The 19,129-nt window shown below is 46.7% G+C and overlaps 1 protein-coding gene across 1 annotated transcript; it reads left to right on the forward strand.

The window, feature by feature from the left end:
• Positions 1–18,827, forward strand: HPN (hepsin). The gene is given in 18 exon segments (XM_032227715.1): positions 1–865; positions 4,783–4,869; positions 6,021–6,122; positions 7,605–7,646; positions 8,321–8,444; positions 8,739–8,796; positions 8,798–8,864; positions 9,194–9,243; positions 9,917–9,970; positions 9,972–9,984; positions 10,683–10,851; positions 12,193–12,236; positions 12,239–12,307; positions 12,310–12,388; positions 13,269–13,363; positions 15,007–15,149; positions 17,215–17,376; positions 18,136–18,827. Coding segments are annotated over 17 exon segments (1,323 nt in total). The 5' UTR covers positions 1–865; positions 4,783–4,856; the 3' UTR covers positions 18,175–18,827.
• Positions 18,828–19,129: the final 302 nt, after the last annotated feature.

Raw genomic sequence — 19,129 nt, forward strand, 5'->3', positions numbered from 1 at the left:
CTCCCAGGTGCGTCCTCAGGTGGCCCGGACAATGGTCTCTTTGAGAAAGCAGCGGGACTAAGCCGGGGACGGGGACGGGGACGGGAGAGGGTGACGGACGAAAGGAGCTGATTTCCTCGCCAAGCGACGCCCCTCTAAAAAGGTGCGTTTCCAACCGGCGGCGGCTTCTTCGCAGCCCTCTTTGTGCGCGGCTGTCTTTGAAAGCGGAGATCCCCGACGGGAGCCTGCTGGGCTGGGGAAGGGGCCTCGCCGCGAAGCCTTGGCATCCCAGACCCGCTGACACCCTCTCATTGCTGCTGCCTCCACTGAAGAACGGGACAGGCAGGAGGGTCGACGGGCCTGGAAGAGGTCAAGACTCAGCGCCGCTGGAGACCCCAACTTTGCTTCGCTTGCATCCTCAGCCCGGGATGCTCCGCTGAGATGCGCCCTGGCTCCCTAATTTAGGAACCAAGGAAAAGCCAGGAGCCCGGCCTGGAGGTTTCCCCACTTGGGACCGGTTCCGACGTTCCAACTGGACACGCAACCTCGGCGTCCTGACCTTTCCCCCATTCAGCCCTTTGCTTTAGAGACGGACTATCGAAACAGCCAAAGCTCCGCCCACCGCCCTCTGGCCCCGCCCTCCCACTTTCTCCCCTTTGGCGTCGTTCCCTCCTTCTTCGCTCCTCCTGCGATCTGTCGGTCCTCCTGGCCGCCCTCCGCCCTCCGTCCAGGAGGGATCTTCAGCTGCTTCGGGCAGAAGCGCCTCTCCGCCTGCAGCGCCTCCCGTCCCGGCGATGAAGAGCGCGCCTCCCTGGGCTGGAAGAAGGCGAGCTCCCCGCCGCTGTGCAGAGTTGCCCCGCAGCGGTTGAGGCGGTGGAGGAACCAGGTGAGGAGGGTGCAAAATCGCCCAGTCCCGCTTCTCCCGAAAACCCGCAGAATTGGTTGCCCTGCCTTGATAACCAAAGTTTGTTTGTTTGTTTGTTTGTTTCTTTCTTTCTTTCTTTCTTTCTTTCTTTCTTTCTTTCTTTCTTTCTTTCTCTCTCTCTCTCTTTCTCCCCCTCCCTTCCCCTCTCTCTCGTCTCTCCCTCTTTCTTTCAAAATTCTTTATTTCTCTCTCCTTCCCTCTCCCCCTCCCTCCCTCCCTCTCTCTTTCTCTTTCTCTCTTTCTCCCCTCCCTCCTACCCTCTCTCTCGTCTCTCCCTCTTTCAAAATTCTTTCTCTCTCTCTCCTCCCCCCTCTCTCCCTCCCTCTCTCTCTCCCTCTCTTTCTCCCCTCCCTCCCTCTTTCTTTCTCTTTCTTTTTCTTTCTCTTTCTCCCCCTCCCCGCTCTCTCGTCTCTCTCTCTTTCTTTCAAAATTCTTTCTTTCTCTCTCCTTCCCTCCCCCCTCTCCCCCCTCCCTCCCTCCCTCTTTCCTCTTTCTCTTTCTCTCTTTCTCCCCTCCCTCCTTCCCCTCTCTCTCGTCTCTCCCTCTTTCAAAATTCTTTCTTTCTCTCTCTCTCTCCTTCCCTCTCTCTCCCTCTCTCTCCCTCTCTTTCTCCCCCTCCCTCCCTCCTTCCCTCCCTCCCTCTTTCTTTCTTTCTTTCTTTCTTTCTTTCTCTCTTTCTCTCTCATCTGTTTTTCTCCCTCTCTCTCTTCCCCCCCCTCTCCCTCTCTTTCTCTCTCTTGGAGGTCTTCAAGTCCAACCCCTGCTCAAGCAGGAGACCCCTTTACCATATTGAACCAGTGCCATTGGTTCGTGTGGCTCTTGAGACTCTGAAGACTGTGATCCTGATAATTTTACAATTTAAATAGCTGAGAGTAAAGAGGATTTCCAAACATTTTAGAAAGCTGATCTATTAAGTCCACAGCAATAAAGGATTCATTGTATTTTTAAATTTCACCTTTTCATCAAATGTATACTCTGATCCCTTCAGTTACTACTCTGGAGTATTCTATGAATGTAGCTAAGGTAGGGTGGATGATGCAATTCTTCCATTTCCAAGGTTAATGTCTTCTTTCCTTGTGAATACTTTTGTGAAAAGATTGTCATGTATGATTGTCTCTGCATTTGGATATGTTCTTCCCCGTAAAACAGTCTTAAGACTGTGGCCGGCAATCTGGATGGATTCACATCACTTGCTTGATTTGGGGAACTCTAGATTCACATCATGTGCTGAATAAAGGAACCCCAAAGGGACCCCACAACATGCTGGGTCATCCACACAACCACAGCCCCCTTCACCCCACGCAATCTCAGCGACTTAGCCTTTTATGCAAGTGTTGCCAAAACATGACAAGCTTCTTTAGCTCTGACTGGATGGTGGGGAAATGGAAGGATTTATATAGTCCTGCAGACAGTGGTCATTTGCCTTCTTTAGCAGGTCATAGGTCACCTGGAGATTATCTGTGTCATCAGGGTCACCCGAGTGGTGCAAAAATGAGTGTGGAGCCTTCAGTTGAGGAATTGAAGAAGTTCTTGGATGAGAAGTGAAACATCTCAAAGGAAAAAATAAACCAGAAAGTCCGGTTGCCTCTTGAAAAAAAAGCATCTTTGGGACTTCTTTTGGATGTTGTGTATATTGTGCATGTGTGTGAGAGAGAGAATGAGACTAAGCACTGTCAGTTTGACCCGCAAATCATGAGATTCCTTCCGGCTTGCTGACAGCTTCTTCTGGCGCCTGAATGGTGCTACTTCAGCCACAGAGCGGTAGTGTGTTTTGCTAAGTTAATTGAGGAAGCTCGAGGCAAGTCAGGTTGTAGCATCCAGTCCTGTGCATAGGGACTGCGCATGTCCAAAAATGATATAGAAGAAGGTTTTGATTCTTGTGCGAGCAGAACAGCCCTCTGACAGTACACTGAAGCAATCCAGATTAGTGGTGGATTTCAATTTTTTTTGGAACCTACTCTGTGGGTGTGGCCTCTTTTGTGGAAGTGGCTTGCCGGCCATGTGACCTGGTGGGAGTGGCTTGCCGGCCATGTGTTGGTGTTTTCTTTCTTTCTTTCTTTCTTTCTTTTCTTTCTTCTTCTTTCTTTCTTTCTTTCTTTCTTTCTCTCTCTCTCTCTCTCTCTCTCCTTCCGTCTCTCTGTCCCTTTTTTCTTTTTTTCTTTCATCTCTTTCTCACTCTTTTTCTTTTTTTCTTTCTTTCTTTCTTCTTTCTTTCTCTTTCTTCTCTCTCTCTCTCTCTGTCAGTCTGTCTGTCTCTCTGTCTCTGTGTGTGTGTGTGTGTGGCAGTGGTGGGTTTTCAACATTTTTGGAACCTCTTCTGTAGGTGGGCCTGCTTTTCTGGGTCCACTGGTGGAACCTCTTCCAACCAGTTCGGTAGATTTGACGAACCGGTTCTACCGAATAGGTGCGTACTGGTAGGAACCCACTCTGATCCAGATGTTGTTTTAGGCTTCAGTAGAAACCTGGAAGGCAAAACTATTCCTTGGCGAGGTGAATGAATGAATGAATCCCAAATAACTAAATATGAACATAAATTTGGGGAAAACTCTGGGAGATTGTGGAGGTCAGGGGACCCTGGCATTCAATGGCCCATAGAGTCATGGAATGCTAGTTCATGCTAGCAGCAGATTCGGACAGTGAGGAGGTTGGGGAGGAACCCTGGGCCAGTCCTGGAGTCTGGGGAAGGCTCTGATGAGGGCTCTGTGTTGGAGGCAGAGAGGGGGCTGGGGCTGTCCGACAGTTAACAGCTGCCTTTGGAGTCAGACATCAGTGAGGCAGAGGAACATCTGGAGCCTGTTCCCAGTGTGTGCATGCATAGAATTGCCAGACGAAGGGAACAGCTAAGGAACAGGAGTCAACCTTGGAGTAAGGCCACAAGTGGACAGTGAATGGCCCCTCCCATAGGGAATAAAAAAAGGAGCAAATGATTGATAATGATAATGATTGTATGTATGTATGTATGTATGTATGTGTGTGTGTGTGTATTGGTTTAATAAAATGAAATTGGATATAAATTGTAACAGGGATTTGGAAAGGAGGACTAGAAACTTGGTTACTAAATATTATTGATTTTTATTTAGAACAGGTCATAAGGATTTAATGTTATTGGATGATATTGGAAATAGCTAACGAAATGCCATTATGTGGTTATGTCTTAAACTTTGGAATATTCTATGCAAACGGATGTTAAACAATTAAAGTCAAATGAAAATTGGGGTATGATGATAGTAATATCTATAAATATATTTTATTTAAAAATATATGATTTGATATGAATTATAGGTGATGACTATGGAAGAGATGTACAAAAGCTTTGGGTAACCAATTGACACACTTTCTGTAGTAGGTAAAGAAAGAGGATTCTTTGTGTTATGTTGTGTTTGTGTTTATGTAAAAATAAAAATATTTTAAAAAAGGAGCAAAAGGGGAGGGTGTTTGCAGGAGACAATTAGTCCATTCCTGCATTCTTGCCGAGTATTGCGGCATCTGAAAGATATCAGTCTGGCCACTCTCCAAGCATGATAAAGGTCGTCAATTGCGAACTGTCTTGAAAAACTGTTGGGCCGGGACTTTGCTGGAGATGAATTCACTATAAATTAAATAAAAGGGGTTTATCGGGGTGAGCTCGGCTTCGTGCTGCTGGGGAAGCCTAGGTCAGAACATGAAAAGCCAGACACGACTTAGCGTACCTGAGCAACAATAAAATAACTAAATAGTAGAAGCTAAATAACAGCAGATGTTTGAATGCTAGTAGGAAATTCCAGGTAGAATTTTGCCAGCTCTAAGAGGAACATAGGTCAACTCTGGCTGAAGAAAAAGAGACTTGTAGCTTTACTGAAGGAAAAGAGGCTTATATCATTCTTCCTTTCTGATTTTAGGATTTTGGGGACTAGCCACCAAGGCCCCTGGGCTGAAGAGCTGGACTTCCAAACAACAATTGTTTTTGAAATGGATGAAAAAAAATGGTGAGTTGAACTGTAGAAATAGAGAGGGGAATGGAAAACCCCAACATCTTACTTCCTCTTCTAAATACTCAACCTTCCCACCACTCTTCCTAATTTGAGCAGGACTTAAAGATGAACATCTTCAGGCATTCAGGAGAAGTGCAACACTGCTTGCTCACAAGGCACCTTCTCTCTTATCTATCTGGAGCATAACTCTGGAGCAATTTCAACCAAACTTGATACACAGATGACCTACCCTCTGGAAACAAATACTGTGGGGTTAAGACACCCCTAACACCCTTTGGGGTTATATTGTGTGAAGATACTGCCTGTTGTGCCTTAGAACGGATTCTTACTGTACAGCACAGTGGAGTGTTACCATGGCGATGGCTTCACAGTACTCCACAAGAATGCTCCCTCTGATAAGGGGGGGAATTTCAACATTAGACATACATTTGGTCTGGACATTTCCCCTCTAGAAATAAATACTTGGGCAATGCCGGGTTATCAACTAATCTGTTAAATAATAACAAATAATAATGGTTTCTTTCCTCTCATTTTTGTTTTAGGTTCAAAGGTGGAGTTTCTGAAGAACATCTAGAAAACTAAATATTGTAATAGTATAGTGTAGACCCGGTTCACCATGTCATATGGCTTGTTTGCTTTTGGCTTAGCATGCTGTGTGTGTGTGTGTGTGTATATAGTGGCACCTTGGTACTCAACTGCTTTGAAACTCATCAAATTTGGCACCGATGCATTTTGATGTGAAAATTTTGTCCCTTCTTCATTGTTTATTTGGTAGTCAACTTGTCTGTGTTGGCTTCCTTGTGACTCACTACATTATTCCTTATGGATTAGGTATTCATCATTTTTGGCACTCATTATGCCTCCTGGAATCAATTAACGATGAGTACCAAGGTACTGCTGTATACCCCTCCTCAAGACCTTCGTATTAGGATGGTGACAAACATCCTAGGCTGGCCTTATGCACAGGGGCAGGTCCAAGTCATTTTTGCATGATTGCCATCTCTTCTCCATTTCCTCTCCCTAATTTGGAGGGAAATCAATCTCTCTGTTCTTAATGGTATCTGGGAGGGTGTTTTGAACCCCTGCTTCTGCCTGGCGGGGACAGCTCTGAGCTTTGCTGGTCTGACGATCTCTCTACCTTTCAGGAGAACTTAAAACGTGCAGCTGGACTCTGCCTAAAGCCATGGCAGTGGGAGCCAGCACCTTCCTGCTCTTGGCTGGAATCGGAGCTGGGATTTGGGCAATAGGTAAGATGCCTTGTGAGTTAGAGAGAAATTTATTTCTTTATTTAAACAGGTATATATCCCCCCTCCCCAAAACACCTTGGACGCAACTGGATGAGTCCCAGTCAAGAAATTGGGGTCGTTATGATGAGCAATAAAACCAGTGATTCCCAGCTTACAGGTTGGCAGGACATGGGGGTATGCATACAAATGAAAAACATTGCATACAACAATAGTGAAGCATGAAAGCTGATGGGTTGATTTTAGATCAATCACCAAGAGACTTTGAGCTCTGGTTCCGTTCTTAGGCACGAAAGCTGGCTGGGTGACTTTGCATCAATCATAGGAGACTGTGAGTTCTAGTCTCGTCTTAGGAACGGAAGGTTGGCTGGGTGACTTTGCGTCAATCACTAGGAGACTGTGAGTTCTAGTCTCGTCTTAGGCACGAAGGTTGGCTGGGTGACTTTGCGTCAATCACTAGGAGACTATGAGTTCTAGTTCCTTCTTAGGCATTGCGACCCTATCTGGACCGGGAGGCCCTTCGGATAGTCACTCACGCCCTCGTCACCTCAAGACTGGACTACTGTAACCCGCTCTACTTGGGGCTGCCCTTGAAGAGTGTTCGAAGACTTCAGCTTGTCCAGAATGCAGCCGCGGCGAGCGATTGTGCGTGCACCTCGGTACACCCACATTACACCTATCCTCCGCGAGCTGCACTGGCTGCCCATTGGTCTCCAGACATGCTTCAAGGTGCTAGTTGTTACTTTTAAAGCCCTACATGGTATCGGACCTGGTTACTTGAGAGACCGCCCTCCTGCCAGTCACCTCCCAAAGACCTATTAGATCCCACAGACTAGGCCTCCTCCGAATTCCATCTGCTGGCCACATGTCGGCTGGCGACTCCCTGGGGGAGGGCCTTCTCTGTGGCTGCTCCGGCCCTATGGAATGATCTCCCCATTGAGATCCGGACCCCTTACTAACTTCCGGCCTTCCCGCAAAGCAACTAAGACCTGGCTGTCCGGCAGGCCTGCAGCTGTTTGAATTATCCAGCCCCATCCGAGGTTATGATTGTTGCTGATTTTAAATTGCTGTTTTCTATTTTTTATTTTTGTACCTCCTCCCCTTCTTATTGTTAGCCAACCCTGAGTCTTCCGGGAATAGGGCGGCATACAAGCCAAATAAATCTAATCTAATCTATTGAAAGTTGCTGGGTGACTTTGGGTCAATCACCAGGAGATTATGAGTTCTAGTTCCACCTTAGGCATGAAAGCTGGCTGGATGACTTTGGGTCAATCATTAGGGTACTGTGAGTTCTAGCTCCGCCTTAGGCGTGAAAGCCACCTGGGTGACTTTGAGCCTGTCACTCTCAGTCCAACCACCCTATTTCCAAAGTTTCCCCCGCCGTGAAGAGCAAGCATTAACTTCTGTAGATCATGGATTTTGCTTCTGCTGCCATTGCCTCATGCTGAGCGATGTTCTAATCAACCTTCTTATCACCCCCTGCAGTGGTGTCTGTGCTTGGCAGTGAAAAGGAAAGCTTGTATATGGGTGAGTATGTGACGAAGGCCTGTGGACACTCCCCACACCTGTGACATAGCTCACCTTTTCCCAGCCTGATGTCTTCAGGAACAATGGGACTACAGCTTCTCCAATTCCCAGCCAGTCTGAATTAAAAAGCAGCTGTAGCTCAGAAACAGATCAGCCAGTCTACCTGGGGGCCACAAAGGAGCAGGGATAGTCAGCAACGGGTTCTCTGCCCGGATGCTGGGTGGGCGTGGCCATGCTGGGTTTGGCCTTGTCGACCTCCTGCACCACAGAGAAGAGGGGGGGATGTTTTCACCTTCCTCAGGCTCCAGAGGCTTTCTTCGCGCCCTCCGGGAGGTTGACAATTGCTTCCCCAGGCTCTGGAGGCCCTCGGAGGCCGGGAAACAGGCCCGTTTCATGCCTTCCGGGACTTTCGGAGGCCCATTTTCCCGCCACCCCACTTGCTGAGCATCCGCACAGGCCCTGCACTTACCTCGCATCCAAAATGGGCTGCGTGGAGACTCCTGGGAGGGCTGGGGTGGGAGGGCTGGGACAGGGTGGGCAAGGCCAGTCAGGGATGGGATTTGGAGGTTCTCCAACCAGCCATAACTTTAGCTATGGGTTCTCCCGAACCTGGGCAAACCCATAGCAGGCAGGACTCCTGTCTTATCACTACCTTTGTTCTGTTCAGTTCAGGTGAATTCCGAGGGACCTGCGCCTGACCTTATATGATGAGACGGAAGGGAAGTGGAGGCTCTTGTGTTCTTCTTCATCTGATGCCCAGGTGGCAGCTCTTAGTTGCGAAGAGATGGGATTTGTCAGGTACACCAAAAACTGGCTTGTGAGGACAAGGTCTATAGGGGCTTGAAATGGGGAGGTGAGAGATGTCAGCAAAGATAGCCTGGTTGAAGTCAACAATGGCTGGGCTTTCAGGTGGCGATGGCTTCGTGTGCTGCCTGCATCTCACAGATGGGGCTTCACTTGTTTGTGTAGAGTGGTAGCTGATGTGCTACAATCCTTTGCCAGTCCATGGATCGGGTTGGGGACTCCTGTTCTAAGCAACCTTACAAGTCATGGGTTGTATGCTGAAGTTCATTGGATTTGTCTCTGTTCCAGATCTCTCTCCCATTCAGTCCTGGATGCAGACAGAGTAGGTGCCAATGGAACATCAGGCTTACTTCTGCGTGGATGACTCTCGCCTGCCTTTTGTGCAAAAGCTCAGAGACCGCCATTGTTGTCGTGGTGAGGACCACTTCCTTCCTCCCGCTTTTTAATTGCTTAAATACATCGACCTTCCCCAGCCTTGAATGTACATGGCAAACATCTATTATTCCCATTCAGCAGGGGCAATGGGCAAGAATGGTGGGTACTGCAGTCTAGATATAGCAACTCCTGCCAGGGGTGACACATTTTTATTGGTTTATCAAAATATAAACATACAATGAAAATAAAAAAATAATGGAAAGATAAGTAGGGAATAGGGGGAAGAAAAAAAATATTTTTTGGTCCAGGACTCACTTAGAAATAACATTAGCTTACTTTTCCTAAATTGTCTTGTCTTTCCATGGGAGACCAGTTGGTGAACTTGAAGTCTATAATGAAAGATCCCTGGGAACTGAATGTAATCAGTCCGTCATCATAAAAAAAAAATCAAAACTAGATATATTCTGTATGCAGTGGTGGGATTCAAATAATTTAACAACCGGGTCTCTGCCCTAATGACCAGATGGGTGGGCGAGGCTCGTTGGTCATGTGACCGGTGGGCGTGGCCAACTCAACGTCACTCAGGTCGATGGGCGCTTCGCCTTAGCTGTGCAATGTAATAAGGGTTAACCGGAGAGGCAGTTTCTGTAAGCAGGGCAATAAAGATGAGGCTAGAAACAACACCAGAATGCTTCCTTCCTGCCTTCCTTATAGGATATCCCTGTAAAGTGGGGGGAAAACAAAAGGAGATTTCTTCCAACAACCGGTTCTCCGAACTGCTTAGAAAGTTAGCAACCGGTTCTCCTGAATAGGTGCGGGTGTCAGCGTTCCAAGTATCATGCAGAATTAAATCAGAGTCCCAAGGCAAATGATCCTTTTTGTTCCAATTTAATAAGACAGACATCTTAGGCACATCTGTGTTATTAAATTTGAACAAAAAGATCATTTTGCCTTGGACTCTGATTTAATTCTGTATGATACTTGGACTGGCTGAATCCCACTACTGTCTGTATGCCACTGAAAGTTCAAAACTGCAAAAACTGGGAGTTCCTATTTTTCTTGATAATGCCTCTTTACTTCTCCTTCCGTAGACTGAATTTTCTTGTCTTTCTCACAGTGAATGCCTGACAGGCCGGTTCCTGGCCAACTCTTTGCCAAGGTATGAAATTCACAACTATTTCAAGGGAATCTTTAATTGTCTTTCTCTGCCCCCTTCCAATTCACATCTTTCTTTCTCACTTTTCTCAGATTCTTCTCTTATTCATATGCTATGTCCGGCTTTCCTGTCCTCTGATTTGCTCAAATCCAGTGTCTCCTTTGGAGCTCTTGGTTCATCACAAGCACTCGGCAGGGTTATGTAATATCCTGGGTCCTCATGAATAAGATTTCATTCATGAAGTTATGTGGGATGCACAAAAGTTGATGGAGTTAGCAGAAATGGCTCTAACCGACGTTTTGATCAAAGAAAACAACATTTGTTTACTTGGAAACCACTTCTCTGGACTTTTGCTTGAGGTGGGGAAAAACGAAACTTTGATTTTTGGGTTCTTATCTGATTAGACCTACGATTTGTTGTTATAGAAATGGCTAGTTTACACTATTATGGAAAAGTAAAAAGTTGAGGTTTGATTACTGTCTTACTCTTCTGCACCATGAGGGAGTCGGAAGTCAATCCCCCTTTTTTTCTTTTTTAACCTTCCTTTTTTTACACTTCTCTCTTTCCTTTTCCCTCCCTTTTGTTTCTTACTATTTGCTTTTCTATTTTATATTCATATGCGAATAAAAAATTGTAAACTTGACAATTATGTGGGATGCAAGATTGCATCAGAACAGGTATTGATTATTGATGCTTTGCAGACTGTGGACGCAGGAAGTTATCTGTTGGACGGATTGTAGGCGGTTCAGATGCTGGTTTGGGGAAATGGCCGTGGCAAGTCAGCCTACGTTACGATGGGACACATCTTTGTGGCGGCTCCATCATCTCAAACGAAATGGGTAGTGTACAGCAGCTCACTGCTTTTCCGGAGTAAGTCCCGGGCTAGATATGTGTATAGAATGACATCCAGATACATACTGTATTTTCCGGAGTATAAGAGAGCCGAGGGTGGCGCAGTGGTTAAATGCAGCACTGCACGCTACTTCAGCTGACTGCAGTTCAGCAGTTCGGCTGTTCAAATCTCACCGGCTCAGGGTTGACTCAGCCAGCCTTCCATCCTTCCGAGGTGGGTTAAAATGAGGACCCGGATTGTTGGGGGCAATATGCTGACTCTGTAAACCGCTTAGAGTGGGCTGAAGCCCTTGAAGCGGTAATAAGTTAACTGCTATTGCTATAAGAAGCACCAAGGTTTTGAGGAGGCAAATTAAAAAAAAGTTTTTGCACTCTGCAAACCTCCGAAAAACAACCTTTTTTCGTGAAAATGGGCCCATTTTTTTTTCAAAAAGAGGGCACAAATAGCCTTCAGGGGGCTGCAGAGTGCTCCTGGGTGTTGCCCCTCCAAAAACAAGCAAAAACTGGCTCGGTTTTCACAAAAACGGGCCCATTAAAAAAATGATGCATAGCCTTTAGGAGGCTTATAGAGTACGTCTGGGGACTGGGAGGGGAAAATTGAGCAAAACCAGACCATTTTCACACTCATTTCTGTTTGTTTGTTTGTTGTTTATTGGATTTATATGCGCCTTCTCCCAAAGGCTCACAGCGGCGTACAATATTAAAAACCCCCCCACATATTACAAACGTTAAAAAGGAAATTAAATAAGGTATCCAAAAAACAAACCAATTAATATTAACAAAACATTTTTAAAAATTAGATTAAATTAACAATTTAAATCAATCCATTTATTTTATTTGTTCAGGCCAGGCCAGCTTGCTGGAAAAGCCAACTTTTTAGGGCATGTCGGAAGGATCCGGAGGTCAGGGATTATGCGAAGCTCCGGGGGCAGCTCATTCCACAGCTCATTTCTGCCTTCCCCAGCCCCCAGGAGCTCTCTGAAAGCCTTCTACAGGCTGTGCACAGCCATTTTGGTGAAGGGGGTGGGGCTCTTCGGGAGGAAAAAATGCTGTATTCAGTGTATAAGATGCAATCCAGATTTTTCACCCCTCGTTTTTGAAGGGAAAAGGTGCATCTTATTACTCCGAAAATACGGTGCTATTGATTTTTTTTAACAAGCCGTTGTCAAAAAAATCATCAGCCCCAACCACGGTTACAACGAATCAAATTCAGCTTGTGATATTGAATGCCAGCCGCTACTCCTTAATAAATTTGATCAAACCTGTTAGATTGCACTCGCTCCTAGGGATCACTAAATCCAAGTCCCCACCGATCCACCTGCTGACCAACCACCTCCTTTTGGGTCTGCCTTGCAGGAGGAGAATCGCGTGAGTGAACCGCTGGCGGGTATTCGTGGGTGCGTATATCAACAATCCATCAAGGGGCTACAGATGGACGTAGCCAGCATTGTGTACCATGGTGGATACAGGCCGTTTGGGACCCCAATAGTGAGGAGAACAGCAATGACATTGCCCTTGTTTCGTTTGGCCACACCACTCCTCTTCAATGGTGAGTGTCAACTCTGAAGGGAAACCTGTCTGAAGGCATCTTTTGCTGCCTCATAGTTGCCCACGAACTTTGAGGGGAGGGGAGAGAGGGGGAAGTAGATAGAGTGGCTAGCAGTCAAAACAAAAAGTTTTCTCATGGGAACCCAAGGTCATCTCGTTGGAACCAAGGTCAACAGGTGACAGTTGGAGGAGGAGAGGAATGGCTACGGAACCCTTGATCAAACTTAATTGGACATTGTCACCGGTAATACTTAGGGGGGGGAATAATTGCTTTTAATTATGTCACAAATGTGAGAAAAGTTTCAGAATTGGTTTTCACTAGCTGAGGTATCCAATAAACATGTCCTTTGAGGAATCTACCTGCCTTGGAGTTCTGCTTTTGGTGGATGAATTACTTGGAACGCTGACAGTGAGAATATTACTGGGCAGGAGTTGGGAGGGTTATGACATCACAATGGAAAGTCCACCCATTCTCTATTTGTGTGCAACATCTTCACATTGGTACAAGAGAATAGAGGAGAAAGTAGTATTGGGTATGTTTGCCGCCTTATTTATAAAATAATAAAGGTGGGATTAAAAAAAATTTAAACCCCCCTGAGATATCGACATTCCCCTGGTCATCTTCTCCCTAAAGTTGTGGAAGGCCAACACCCTCTAGTGAAAATAACATTGAAAAACACTTTTCCTTTGAGGAATTACTTTAATTCATAAATTGTCTCTTCCAATTGGTTAAAAAAACAACAACATCAAGGAGAAATTTTGAAACTTTAGAAAAATACACCAAAGCAACTTGCCACTCATGACCGTGAGCCAGAGAAAGAAAAAAATCCTACCCAAGATAGCGTATGTGTTTTTGAGGTTTTAGTTTTATTATTTTTTGCTTACAGAATTTATCAGCCTATCTGCCTCCCAGCACTGGGGCAGACTTTGGTGGATGGCAAGATCTGTACCGTGACGGGATGGGGCAACACACAATACTATGGTAAGGTTCTCTTGCTACCACGAGATGGCAGTAGTGTTTGTACGGTTGGAGTTCTCAGCCAAGTTGTGTGTGAGCTTAATTTGATTGAAAAGTTCTGCTTTTTGAGTGAGTGAGGAAGAAAGAAAGAAAGGAAGACAAACCTCTTTTGGGCTTAGTAGATCTTCCTGCAGCCTCCTAGGAGCAAAAATGGGCTGTGGGGGGCGCGATGCCCTCCCCCTACACTCCCCACCTCCCCCACAAATGCACACATCCCTCCCGCCTTCCATGCATGCATCTCCCACATGCGCCCTGCCCCCATGCATGCATGGTAGAGCCCCAAAAATCAGCTAGCCAGTGGGAGGCGTACATACATATGCATGGTGGACCTCAGCTAGAGTGACGGCTCGCTTGCCCGCAGAGACGGCTATGCATGCCACCTGTGGAAAGCATGCCATAGGTTCGCTGTTCTGACACCCCTCCGTCCAGTGATTAACGCCGACACAGGCTTACTGTTAGCCACGCTTTATTCACAGTAATTACTCACAGACAAGACGCTGGCAGCAACCCAGACTCCCACAGATAAGAGATACAATACACACAAGAGCTTCTCCAGCTTGATATAAACGGTTGTGTCCTGCAAAAGGTCTCCTCCCAAAGTCTTCTTATATACCTCTTGGGAGGAGCCAAACCACAACCACCTGGGCTTGATTATCTCCTATGAGTCTGTCTCTGTAATTGCTGCCTTCGTTTCTCCGCCCTCCTCTGCCTGGCGTCAGGGACAAACTCCCTTTGATCTTCACTACTGCTACATGCCTCAGGTGCTCCTGGTGGCCAACCAGCTTCTCTGGTCACTGCTCGGAGTCTGAACCCTGCCCAGGGTCCTCCACATCTTCCAGAGCCGACTCATAGGGTCCCTCGCTATCGGAGTCCCATGGTCAATCACAACAGTTTGCCATCATGACTCTAGAATGATGTTGATGAACTGTAATTCTCAGCCCTTCTGAATTAATTCAGGAAGGGAGAAGGACTATTTACAGCCATTTTGGTGAAGGGGCGGGGTTACAGGAGGCAAAAATGCTGTATTCGGTGTATAAGACACACCCAGATTTTCAGCCTCTTTTTTGAGGGGAAAAAGATAGCAATAGCAATAGCAGTAGACTTATAACCGCTTCATAGGCCTTTCAGGCCTCTCTAAGCGGTTTACAGAGAGTCAGCATATTGCCCCCAACAATCTGGGTCCTCATTTTACCCACCTTGGAAGGATGGAAGGCTGAGTCAACCCTGAGCCGGTGAGATTTGAACCGCTGACCTGCTGATCTAGCAGTAGCCTGCAGTGCTGCATTTAACCACTGCGCCACCTTGCGTCTTATACTCCAAAAAATACAGCATGTAAGGGTTCAATTTCTATGTACTGCAGTGATCTACCTTTTTGTCTATATGGCTTCATTCTTTTCTGCAATAAAGAGTCTCATCTTGCTTGGGTTGTATTCAGGCAGTTCCTGGAGAAGGTTATGCGTGGCTGAAGAGCCCAGGTTTACATTGGGGCCTGGGGGGAAGCATGACATCAAGAGAGAACTTGCCAACCATTGCAAAATGGTACTGAGCTGATGGAAGCACCAGGCTCTCTTGTACCAAGGCAGCTTCTGACTTCTCCTTCTTTGTAGGCCAACAGTCTGACGTCCTTCAAGAGGCCAGTGTGCCCATCATCAGCACCAGTGTCTGCAATGGCCCCGATTACTACGGCAGTCAGATAAGGCCCAGGATGTTTTGTGCTGGCTTTGCAGCTGGAGGCACAGATGCTTGCCAGGTAGGGTCAGTTTGGCATGCTGGCTGGGGAATTCTGGGAGTTGAAGTCCTCCCATTTTAAAGTTGTTGTGGTTAAGAAGTTCTCAAAGTTAGTGTCTTTAACTTGGTGTTCACTGGACATTATCAGGATCAATTGGAAGTGTATGCTGCTATAGCCAAATACATCTGAAAGGCTTCAAGAGGGAGAACACAGGGATAGACACTATGTTTTCCATAGGACCAGAGGTTCTGACCACTTCTGGAGAACCGGTAGTGGAAATTTTGAGTAGTTCGGAGAACCGATAAATGCCACTCTGGCTGCTCCCCCTCCCTGATCTATTCTCTGCCTTCCCAAGTCAGGAGTGGGTTGCTGCCATTTTTACTACTGGTTCGCACTATGCTGTGCACTGTTCAATGTAAATTGTTCTTCATGCATGCACAGAATAATTTACAGTGAACAATTTACAGTGAACAGTTTACAGTGGACTGCATACGCAGCAGGGCTGGGTTTCGACCGGATCGCACCGGTCCCTGCGATCCGGTTGGTCGCCGAACCCGGAAGTAAGTAACTTCCGGGAACGGCGAACCCCCCCCGCCCGCGCGCGCCGCACACCCGCGCCCGCTCCTTACCCGGTTTTTTGAATTCGCGCTTCCACGCATGCGCAGAACGCCTGCGCGATCCTCCAGGAGCAGCTGGAGCATCGCGCAGACGCTAGTACGCATGCGCGCGTGCACGCGATGACGCACGCGCCGCGTGCGTGCGTGAGGACGCCGCCGGCCTCGTTCCAACCGATCCGGTTGGAACGGGGCGAGAAACCCACCCCTGATACGCAGTCACTAAAATCCAAAATGGTGGCAGCCTAGCGGCGGCGAAGAAACCAATTCAGGGGCATGGCAGGCCTGGGTCGCTGCCGGTTCTGCGACCCAGTCCTGAATTCCACTACCGGTTCGGCTGAACTGGGCCGAACCAGGAGCAACCCACCTCTGTCCCGACTCCCAGCTGATCGGGAGGAAACAGGGATTTTGCAGTAATCTTCCCCTGGAGTTGGGAGGGAGTGGAGATTTTACAGTATCCTTCCCCTGCCACGCCCAGCAAGCCACGCCCACCATGCCACACCACACCCACCAAGCCACACCCCACAGAACCAGTAGTAAAAAATTTTTGAATCCCACCACTGTATAGGACCACCGAACTGGATGCAACTTTTTCTTTTTAAATATAAAGCAACAGCAGAGAAGAATAGCAATAGCAATAGCAGTTAGATTTATATACCGCTTCATAGGGCTTTCAGCCCTCTCTAAGCGGTTTACAGAGTCAGCATATTGCCCCAACAATCCGGGTCCTCATTTTACCCACCTCGGAAGGATGGAAGACTGAGTCAACCCTGAGCCGGTGAGATTTGAACAGCCAAACTGCAGAACTGCAGTCAGCTGAAGTAGCCTGCAGTGCTGCATTTAACCACTGTGCCGCCTCAGCTGATCAGAATCGGGGGGAGCATTTCCTATTCAACTTTTTACTCCCGAATTGTGTTAATCCAGAAGATCTGATTGTGTAGTCCTCAAATTACAACCACTTGCTTAGCGACCATTATGAATTACAACCGACCCCAAAAAAGAGACATATAACCCAGTTTCGAAGTTCAAATGGTCAGGCTGCCTCTGGAGTCATATGACCAAACTTCAGGCCCTCTGTACACTCATAACGAACCATTGGCTCACTTAACAACCGCGATGTTCACACAATGACTTCCACAAAAGAGGTCATTTTACATCTTTCATGACACACACCCTAATGGGTGGGCTTAGGGTTGTAAGAAGGACTACGTGCAATGTTCCAAACCTAAGAAATGGAACTCTTTTCGCTTCCTGTTTTGTTCCTAAACTTTCTTTGTTGTCTTGTTCCTATCCACCATCATAGCTTTCCCTGACTTGAGGACATTCGGGTGTGCTGGACTAAAACTCCCATCATCCCCAGACAGCAAGGCCACGTGGGCTTTGAATTCTGGGACAGCACCGCAGTGAATAGGGAAGTGAGGAGATCACGTCAACGCAGGTTTTCCTTTAACTGAGTTTCTTCCATCTGACAGGGGGACAGTGGTGGCCCTTTGATGTGCGAAGACGGCATTTCACAAGTGTCACGTTGGCGGCTGTGCGGCATTGTGAGCTGGGGCACAGGCTGTGCCCTGGCCAATAAGCCTGGAGTCTATACCAAGGTTAATGATTTCCATGGGTGGATCCACCAGACAATGGTAAAGAACTTGGAAATGGGGAAGACCCCAGAGAAACTGGTGGGAACCTGCGATTGTGTTCACCCAAAATGTTTAATCCACATGCTAAGTTTGGTTTAAACCAGGGGTGGGTTCCTGCCAGTTCTAACCTCTTCTGTAGAAGAGGTTCCACACAATCTACAGTGCCGTTTAGAACCAGTTCCAGCTCCCTCCCCCGCCCGTCCGCACATCATCAAGATGAAGAGCGAGAGGAGGAATTCTGGGAGTCGAAGTCCACAAGTCTTAAAGCTGTCAAGTTTGAACACCCTGGTTTTTTTTTTCTAAAGGGTGCAAGGGTCTTGTAACTTGACAGCTTTAAGACTTGCACACTTCTTGAGCGTACCACACTGCCAGAGTTCCTGAGCCAACATGACTGGAATTCTGAGAGTTGAAGTCCACAAGTCTTAAAGCTGTCATGTTTGAACACCCCTGGGTTTTTTTTAAAGGGTTAGGGGTGCAAGGGTCTTGTAAATTGACAACTTTAAGACTTGCGTGCTTCAAATGCCAGAGTTCCTGAGCCAACATTTTGGTTGCTAAGCAAGAGCTTTAAGTGAGTTTCACCACATTTTACAAGTTGGCAACGCCCATCCAATCACATGGCCAGCAAGCCACTCCCACAAAGTAGGCCACACCTACAAAAGAGGTTCTCAATTTTTTTGAAGCCCACCACTGGTTTAAACATTGGTTAATTGGATGGTCGGAGATGCTTCATCTACTTTTTCCCTTTGTTTTTTTCTGCAGACAAACTCCTACATTAGCGGGTTGGTGATTCAGCAATGAAATGCATGGAACTGGCCGTCTCCCTTCCCAGTGAATTGCTGCCTTAAAAAGGAGGGAGAATCAAGGAAGACGAGTGTGTGGGGGGAAGAGGAATGAACATGCTGATATCTTTGGCCTGGCAGAATGGGACAGAAAAGTCCTTGCCAATTGCTAAAGGTGTCGTGGCGTATTGGCTCTTTCAGGCTTTTGATGAGATGCTTTCCTTCCGTTACATTGTCTTCATGGAGCTTCTGGTCATTCAGCTGCTCATCTATGGATGAATTGAACAGAATACAGAGTCAGAAGGGATCTTGAAGGTCTTCTAGTCCAAACCCCTGTTCAAGCAGGAAACTCTATACCATTTCAGACAAGTGGTTGTCTTATCTTTGCCTAAAAACTTCTAGCGTTGGAGCATTCACAACTTCTGCAGGCAAATTGTTCCACTGATTAATTGTTCTAACTGCCAGGAAATTTCTCCTTAGTTCTAGGTTGCTTCTCTCCTTGATTAATTTCCACCTATTGGAAACTAATCTTCTGTGCCCAGCTTCCCAAGGCATTTATCATTGATTTAGGGCTCCTGCTACATAAAACCACATGCACAGTTTTAAGACTTTAAACTTTCATGGATGCACTTGGATTAAAGGGTTATAATAAAAATCCTATCATGAGTTGAAGACTGAACCCCAAATCTGAAATTTGGGTTGCCTTGTGGTTGATGTTCATTTCACATCATTTTCCCGGGATTGTCATAACAATTTGTCACCACAGACGATTTTATCATTCTTTGATTTTTGAGTTTTGTTGTCTAAATTTTTTTAGACCAGCCCTTCTCAACCTGATGTTCCTCAGTTGTTGGGCTTATTGTTTTCATCATTCCTTACCCACAGATTGTACAGTTATCTCCTCCAGGAGTGTGGGAGTACAAAGATGGTTGGGAAAACGTGCTTTAGGTTGTTGGCCTATAGTCCCTTGTGTC

The sequence above is a fragment of the Thamnophis elegans genome, chromosome 12 (genome assembly GCF_009769535.1).
Source record: "Thamnophis elegans isolate rThaEle1 chromosome 12, rThaEle1.pri, whole genome shotgun sequence".
NCBI lineage: Eukaryota > Metazoa > Chordata > Lepidosauria > Squamata > Colubridae > Thamnophis > Thamnophis elegans.